Source organism: Ranitomeya imitator, chromosome 6 (genome assembly GCF_032444005.1).
Source record: "Ranitomeya imitator isolate aRanImi1 chromosome 6, aRanImi1.pri, whole genome shotgun sequence".
In the NCBI taxonomy this organism is placed as follows: Eukaryota; Metazoa; Chordata; class Amphibia; order Anura; family Dendrobatidae; genus Ranitomeya; species Ranitomeya imitator.
In genome coordinates, this window is record NC_091287.1 from 380601392 (window position 1) to 380610387 (window position 8996).

Consider the following 8996-nt stretch of genomic DNA (forward strand, 5'->3'; position numbering starts at 1 on the left):
AAGGACAGGGGTTAACAAGTGGAGAGGGGGGTGGTGAACAGAGAAACTGGCTGTTGCCAGTTAAAGCTCTCAGGCCTTGACTTCACTGTGATCTTATATGCTTGTCCTTGGACAGCAGCACAATTATTTACATATGTTGCAAAAATGCCTTCTTCTCTTGCTTTTTGCTTTAAATCTCCAAATCTGTGCACATCTTACTAAAAGAAATTGCTCACAAACATAAACAGATCCGTCATTTCTTATTTCTGTCACCTCATTTTTCGCATATAAGCTGCGGCCACCGCCATTAGGAGCTTATCTACAGTATTCCGTAAGGCTGTAGATAAGCCCCCCCCCATGTATCCTGAAAGATAAGAAAACAGTTCGATTATACTCACCCAGGGGCGGTCCAGTGCAGTCCGGGTCTGATGGGCGTCGCGGTCCGGGTCTGGCGCCTCTCATCTTCATGCGATGACGTCCTCTTCCTTGCTTCTGTTGCGGCTCCTGCGCAGGTGTACTGATTTGCCCTGTTGAGGGCAGCGTAAAGTACTGCAGTGTGCAGGCGCTGGTAGTCTTTGACCTTTCCCGGCGCCTGCACACTGCAGTGCTTTGCTCTGCCCTCAACAGAGCAGAGAATAACGCCTGCGCAAGAGCCGCAACAGAAGCAAGGAAGAGGACGTCATTGTATGAAGATGGGAGGCACTGGACCCGGACCTGCAACACCCATCGGACCCGGACAGCACCAGACCGCCCCTGGGTGAGTATAATCTAATTTGTTTTTCTTATCTTTCAGGATACATCGGGGGTTATCTATAGCATTACAGAATTCTGTAGATAAGAGCAGCTTATATGCGAAAAATGAGGTGACAGAGTCCCTTTAACAGAAGTGATGAGTATTCTCAGCAAAACTCTCCTCATGTGAGAAGCTAGTAATCAATGTAAGCAGTAAAATGTATTTTATGTCCATAGAGAAAAGACAAAGGACAAAAGATGCTCATAAATCTACAATAAATGGAAAAATTACTGTTAGGAAATACCAACACAACTTCTGCTACAGATTTGTAAACAGCAGGAACCATGAAGTGACATCACTTTCCACAGAAATGCTGGAGTTACCCAATATCCACTATGCATTTGTGATACAAAGCCTATAAAAGATGCAATTTGCGGAACCCTTTGAATGGAGCGGTCTGTAATTTTTATCGTAGGTACGCTTCAACTGTGAGAGACAGAATATAAAAATAAAACAAAAAATCTCATTGTATGATTTTTACATAATTAATTTGCATTTTATTGCATTAAATAAGAATTTGATATCATAGAAAAACAGAACTTAATATTTGGTACAGAAACCTTTGTTTGCAATTACAGAGGCCAGACATTTCCTGTAATTCTTGCCCAAGTTTGCAGACACTGCAGCAGGGATTTGGTCCACTCCTCCAAACAGATCTTCTCCAGATTTTTCAGGTTTTGGGGCTGTCGCTCGGTAACATTGATTTTGAGCTCTCTATTGAGTTCAGGTCTGGAGATTGGCTAGGCCACTGTGAAATTCTTACAGAGATACTCCTTAGTTGCCCTGCCTGTGTGTTTCTGGTTATTGTCATGCTGGAAGACATAGCCATGACCCATCTTCAGTTCTCTTAATGAGGGAAGGAGGTTGTTGGCCGCAAGTCTCGTGATACATGACCCCATCCATCCTCTCTTCAATACAGCCCGGTCCTGTCCCCTTTGCAGAAAAGCACCCCCAAAGTATGATTTTTCCCCCACTATACTTCACTGTTGGAATGGTGTTCTTGAGGTTGTACTTATACTTCTTCTCCCTCTAAACACAGCGAGTGGAGTTGATACCAAAAAGTTCTATTTTGGTCTCATCTGATAACATGACCTTCTTCTATGCCTCCTCTGGATCATCAAGATGGTCATTGGTGAACTTCAAACGGGTCTGGACATGTGCTGGCATGACAGGGGGGCCTTGCTTGCCCTGTAGGATTTTAATCCATGATAGTGTAGTCTGCTACTAACGGTAATATTTTAGAATGTGGTCCCAGCTCTCTTCAGGTTATTGACCAGGTCCTCCCATACAGTTCTGGGCTAATTCTTGACCTTTCTCAGATTTATCCTTATCTCACGAGACGAGATCTTGTATAGAGCCCCGAGAAAGATTGACAGTCATCCAGTGTGTCTTCCATTTTCTAACAATTGTGCCTACAATTGTTGCCTGCTCACCAAGCTGCTTGCATATTGTCCTGTAGCCCATCCTAGCCTTGTGCAGGTCTAAAATGTTGTCCTTAGTGTCCTTAGACAGCTCTTTGGTCTTGGCCATGGTAGAGAGGTTAGAGTGTGATTGAGTGTGTGAACAGGTGTCTTTTATACAGGTAACGAGTTCAAGCAGGTGCAATTAACACAGGTAATAAGTGCAGAGTAGGAGGGCTTGTTAAAAAGAAACTAACATGTCTGTGAGAGCCAGAATTCTTGCTTGTTGGTAGGTGATAAAATACTTATTTCATGCAATAAATGAAATGTAATTATTTAAAAATCATGAGTGAATAGTTACTTTGATAAACATTAACAATATATTCAGATTCTTGCAAACTTTGACCATCTCTTTTGTTTGTAACGTGATGGGCATGACGGCGGTAATACAAAAACATGGCACAAGATGTTACATTTCATCATTTCACGTGATTTGCTTTTCTAGTGTTTTCACAGAGATGAAATGATTGGCAATGGATGCTACTTCTGCATTTCATTAGACGATCCTTCACCACTCGGACAACCACTTCATAAATACCATATTCTCCATTGCAAAATAAAAATAACAGATACTCACCTTCTGCTCCAGCACCATCCCTGCAATATTGGCATCAGGTCTTTGATATTGTTATTTCGTATGAGCACTGCAGCCCAATAAGCAACCACTAACGGGCTGCTTTGCTCACGCTTCCTTCGAATGATCCTCATATGTCCAAAAGAAGTGTGAGCGAAGCAACTCATTAGCGAACGCTGATTAGCTGCAGTGCTCACGGGCATGACAAAGTCACACAAGCCCCGCAAAAATCTGGTGGGCCAGGAGATGAGTATCTGTTATTTTTATTTTAAACTGGGGATTATAATATTTAAGAAGGGGGTTGTCCAAGTAGTGGACAACCTCTTTGAGGATCAGCACTTTCCACAATCCAGAATGAATGTTAAGAATGCAACAAAGCAGGATGGAGCTCTCTTTGTTTCAAATCTCTAGTGTCATCCTTTTCTGGCACATATCTAGATGGCAGACAGGACATGAACCGTTTCAACCTAGAGTTCTTATTCATCTGAGATAATAACATACTTTGTAATTCTCAAATCTGGAGAAAAGTTCCATTATAACATCAGCTGCAGACTACAGATACATCCATAAGTAACTGTTATCCAATTAGAATAGGAAGATTTTATGTATGAGAGTGAAAACCTAAAATTAAGTCTTTGTAGTAATCTTTATAACAGTCCTTTGCCATTTTCTTTTGTCCATCAGAAAACCATTTCCTCTGTGATTTGTCGTTGTACATGAAACAAGTAGCGTCATAGCACAGAAAAATATTTAGAATTGAGAGTCCTCAGTGGTTGGTACCTTTTAATGGCTAACTGAAAAGATGGTAACAAATTGCAAGCTTTCGAGACTACACAGGTCTGTTCATCAGGCAAAGACACATAAATTAGCACATAGCACATAAATTAATAACTCGGTTCGGCGTGACACTTGTAAACGGCACTGAGAACATAATGAGATGCAGTACAGAATGCAGAAGTGGCATTTAACAGCTTTTTTCCATTGTATGATAGAATCCCTCCCGCATCCATATATCGAAAAAAAACCAGAGGAACACTTACCCCCAGAAGGCAAACTTTCAGCTCTCGAATAGCCATCCTTTAAGAGGAGTTTGATTTCCTATAACACATCATCAGGAGACAAGAACTTTAACACACAGTCATTTCCCAGGCTGTGCCTGTATGCTCATGTGGATCGCATGCATATAATTTCCTGACCTAACAAAAAGAAAGAGACCGAGAGAGAAAGAGGAGGTTTTAATTCCTACAAAACAAACGGAAACCAGTCTGGGCTATTTATGGGCAGTCCTGTCACATGGGCGGCAGACAACTACTCATTTGCTGCTTTCGTAATCTCCCAAAAATGCTGCATGTTATACAAAAAGAAGTATACGGGCACACAAGAGTATGGTGGATGGTTCACGTATTGAACAGATACTGAAAAAAACACACAGAACACTAATTATTAACATTTCTTATGGTATTTTTCACATTCATTCCTACTTTCAGATGCAGTAGAAAGTCACTGTCCTCCAGGATAAGGGTGGAGAAAGCATTTCTATGGAAAACATTGCATATCCCAATTTTTCCTTTCCCTTTTTTCTATTACTGCCAACATTTCAAGAAAATATATGCGATGTTCGCATTTGTGCATATTTCATATGAAACTGTTGGAGATTAGTATTAAAAAATTGTTGAACTAGATAATCATCACACAGTGGTAAAATAGGTAACGGATAGCAGTATTACTTTTCAAAAAGGGTTTCCACTCTGCACTTTTTGCAAAAATTTAGCATATTTGCTTTTTTTTTTCTAGTGGTTATTTTTGTAGCAAAAAAAGGTTTTGCCTTTAAGTGCATAGGTAAGTATTAGGCCACATTTACGTTCAGTATTTGGTCAGTATTTTTCATCAGTATTTATATGCCAAAACCAGGAGTGAAATAGTAAGGCCATGTTCACACAGTGCGTTTTTTACCGCGGAACCGCGGCGGTTTTGCCGCTGCGGTTCCGCGGCTGTTTTCCATGCAGGGTACAGTACACTGTACCCTATGGAAAACAGGACACACTGTGCACATGGTCCGGAAATTGTAAAAAAAAAGACGCGCTGAATAGCTCCCGGAAAAAAGAAGGAGCATGTCAATTCTTTTTCCGGAGCCGCAGCGGTTCTGCACCCATAGACCTCCATTGTGAGGTCCAAACCGCAGTAAAACCCGCAGATCAAAAATATATCTGCGGGTTTTACTGCGGTTTGATGTGCAGAACCGCTGCAGCAGGAAGTGCGGGGAGCGGGCGGAAGTGCGTGGGCGGAGTGTGGCTGCCCCCCCCGTGCTCCGATCCCGCCCCCCCGTGCTCCGATGCCCCCCCCCAGTGCTCCGATGCCCCCCCCCAGTGCTCTGATGCCCCCCCCGTGCCCTAATCTCCCCCCCTTATACTCACCCGGCGTCCCGGTGTCCGTCCGGCCGTCTTCTCCCTGGGCGCCGCCATCTTGCAAAATGGCGGGCGCATGCGCAGTGCGCCCGCCGAATCTGCCGGCCGGCAGATATGGCGGGCGCATGCGCAGTGCGCCCGCCGAATCTGCCGGCCGGCAGATTCGTTCCAAAGTGCATTTTGATCACTGAGATATAACCTATCTCAGTGATCAAAATAAAAAAATAGTAAATGACACCCCCCCCCCTTTGTCACCCCCATAGGTAGGGACAATAAAAAAAATAAAGAATTTTTTTTTTTTTTTTTTTTCACTAAGGTTAGAATAGGGGTAGGGGTAGGGTTAGGGGTAGGGTTAGGGTTAGGGGTAGGGTTAGGGTTAGGGGTAGGGTTAGGGTATTTTCAGCCATTTTAACCCTAAAAAAATTCCTAGAAAACACACAGACTCTGGCTAGAAAACTGCATCAAAAAAACGCATCAAAAAACGCATCAAAAAACGCATCAAAAACGGACCAAAAAAGGACCAAAAAAAGGACCTGCGTTTTCTGCCAAGAGCTGCAGTTTTTTAAAAAACAGTCAGGAAAAAAAAAGGATGGAAATCCTGAACGTGTGAACATACCCTAAGAGTGAAAAGTTATAGAAACACATCACTTCAGTATTTACAAATACTGATGTCAAATACTGACCAAATACAGAACGTGTGAATGTGGCCTTAAATTAACTACTGTGGGGTAAATGGATCATCCATTTTAAGGCAGAAAACTGGCATCTAAAAACCAGAAAATTTCTCAGGGGTGGAATTTGAGCAAAGTTTTGCAACTTTTTGCTCATTTGCTACAGCCTCATCCCTTATAGGAACTCTATAAATCACATCTTTGGAGATTAGAATAAAGGTAATCCCAAACAAAGTGGTACTTTAGTAATAAAACAGATTTTATTTATAACAATTAAAATTACCCCATAATAACAAAAAGGTGCTAGAACCAAAAAAGAGGGACATAACAGCCATAGAGAGACATCCACTATATTGCTAAAGCACAACCAAACAAAGTGACTTTCCATGTGCCCTATATACGTTACCAGGCTAAGATGTTACTGAGGGGAACAAAAGGTGGATTTGCTTAATGCTAATATCCATCATAGAAGTGGCACAGCAATGCCTAATTTCTAACACCCTGTGGTGCGAATCTCCCCCCACTAAGCCCAGTAAGGTAAGCCCACCGGCATCAGGGGCTTATCTGCAGCATTCTGTAATGCTGTAGATAAGCCCCCGATGTTACCTTAAAAAGGAGAAAAAGACGTTATATTATACTCACCCAGGGGCGGTCCCGCTGCTGGTCAGGTCGGATGGGCGTCTCTGGTCCGCTCCGGCACCTCCCATCTTCTTTACAAGACGTCCTCTTCTGATCTTCAGCCACGGCTCCGGCGCAGGCGTACTTTGCGCTGCCCTGTTGAGGGCAGACAAAGTACTGCAGTGCGCAGGCGCCGGGCCTCTGACCTTTCCGGCGCCTGCGCACTGCAGTACTATCCTCTGCCCTCAAGAGGGCAGAGCAAAGTACGCCTGCGCCGGAGCCGTGGCTGAAGATCAGAAGAGGACGTCTTGTAATGAAGATGGGAGGCACCGCAGCGGACCAGAGACGCCCATCCGACCTGACCAGCAGCGGGACCGCCCCTGGGTGAGTATAATATAACGTCTTTTTCTCCTTTTTAAGGTAACATCGGGGGCTTATCTACAGCATTACAGAATGCTGCAGATAAGCCCCTGATGCCGGTGGGCTTACCTCACCCGCGATTTTCGGGGTGACAGGTTCCCTTTAAGAAAACGCCTCCCACATTAAAAAATAATATGGTTTCCAAGTAAAAGCTTAATTAAAGCATAAAGCTTACAGGAAATATGATGTTTAGCCTCTGCTTGTGTCTTTCTTAAAGAGGTTGTCCACTACTCGGACAACTCCATCTCAATCACTATGTTTCCCCCTTATAAATTAATAACAGCTATATTCACACCTGGTGCGGGTGCCATTCCAGCGTTGTTGGTACTGGCTGTCCTTGGGCTTGCGTGACATTGTTCACTAGGCACACAATCACTGTGACTAATCAATGGCCGCTTTACTTTTCAAACAAATCAGATATTTGGAAAAAGTGAGAGAACAGCTGCAGTTCTCACTTCCCCTGGATGTCAGTTACATCCGAAGAAGGGAAGAGTGAAGTGGCCGCTGATTGGCCAATTCAGATGACTTGTGAAGCATTTCCATCAGCTGATGTGACTGCTCTACCCGACAGCCGGCTGCACAGTGACAGGAGCGTACAGTGTGTAGCGCTGAGCTGTGATGAGAAAGTTCACAGGAGTTCATCAGCAGATGAGCCCCGGTGATCTGACTTACGGCACCACCACTGCGTGAGAAAGTTCTCACACAGCAGCAGCATCATCAGCGAGTTCATCAGGGTTCATCAGCTGGTGAACTCTGGTAAACTTTCTCACCACAGCTCAGAGCTACACACTGACACAGGAGCGATTACCTCCTGTGTCAATGTGAGCCTGCTGTCCTTTAGAGCAGTCACATCAGTGACTGGTGATGTGACTCCTCTCAAAGTCATCAGGATCATCGTGGGACATTATGGATTATCTCTTCGCTTTGGACAGTTGAGTATTATGGTTGTTGTTTTCTTTTTTGTTTTGTTTTTTTTTACAGGGGACAAGGCCATTGGGGATTAGGTGTCAGGAAGAGTATAACGTGTTTTTATCTACTATATAATTGTCTAAGGGTCACTTCCGTCTGTCTGTCTTTCTGTCTGTCTTTTTGTCAAGGATATTCATTGGTCGCAGCCTCTGTCTGTCATGGAAATCCAATTCGCTGATTGGTCGCGGCAAAACGCCCACGACCAATCAGCGACGGGCGCAGTCCGGCGGCAACATGCCCGCTCCTTCCTCCCCGCAGTCAGTGCCTGCTCCGTACTCCCCTCCAGTCTGCCCTCACACAGGGTTAATGCCAGCTATTAACCCTGTGTGACCAACTTTTCACTATTGATGATGCGTATGCAGCATCAATAGTAAAAAGATCTACTGTTACAAATAATAATAATTTAAAAAAAACGTTATTCTCGCCCTCCGACGTGTCATCCTGTCCTCGGCAGTGCAAGCGGCAGGTTCCGGTGCTAAGGATGCTATGCGAGAAGGACCTGCCATGATGTCACGGTCATGTGACCACGACATCATCACAGGTCCTGCGCTCATCCAACCCTGGGACCGGAAGCTGCTGCGTGCACCGCACACAGGCGACAGTACAAGGGGCCCTTCAGAAGGTGAGTATGTTTATTTTTTATTTTTAACCTGTTACATACGTGGCTGAGCAATATACTATGTAGCTGGGCAATATACTACGTGACTGGCCAACATACTACGTGTCTGTGCTGTATACTACATGGCTCTGTGCTGTATACTACGTGGCTCTGCTGTATGCTACGTGGCTGGGCAATATACTACGTGGCTGGGCAATATACTATGTCACTGGGCAATATACTACGTGACTGGGCAATATACTACGTGACTGGACAATATACTACGTGACTGGGCAATATACTACGTAGCTGGGCAATATACTATGTAGCTGGGCAATATACTACATGACTACGTGTCTGTGCTGTATACTACGTGGCTCTGTGCTGTATACTACGTGGCTCTGTGCTGTATACTACGTGGCTCTGTGCTGTATACTACGTGACTGGGCAATATACTACGTGGCTGGGCAATATACTACGTCACTGGGCAATATACTATGTGACTTTGT

General features: G+C 44.2%; 1 protein-coding gene across 1 annotated transcript in view; it reads right to left on the reverse strand.

The window, feature by feature from the left end:
* RAB31 (RAB31, member RAS oncogene family) overlaps nt 1-4015 on the reverse strand; it is an 88691-nt gene extending 84676 nt beyond the window's left edge. Inside the window, exon 1 of the mRNA XM_069731044.1 lies at nt 3847-4015. Within this exon, the coding sequence (XP_069587145.1) occupies nt 3847-3882 (36 nt within the window). The 5' untranslated portion in view covers nt 3883-4015. The remainder of the gene's footprint in view (nt 1-3846) is intronic.
* Between the last annotated feature and the right edge of the window lie 4981 nt (nt 4016-8996).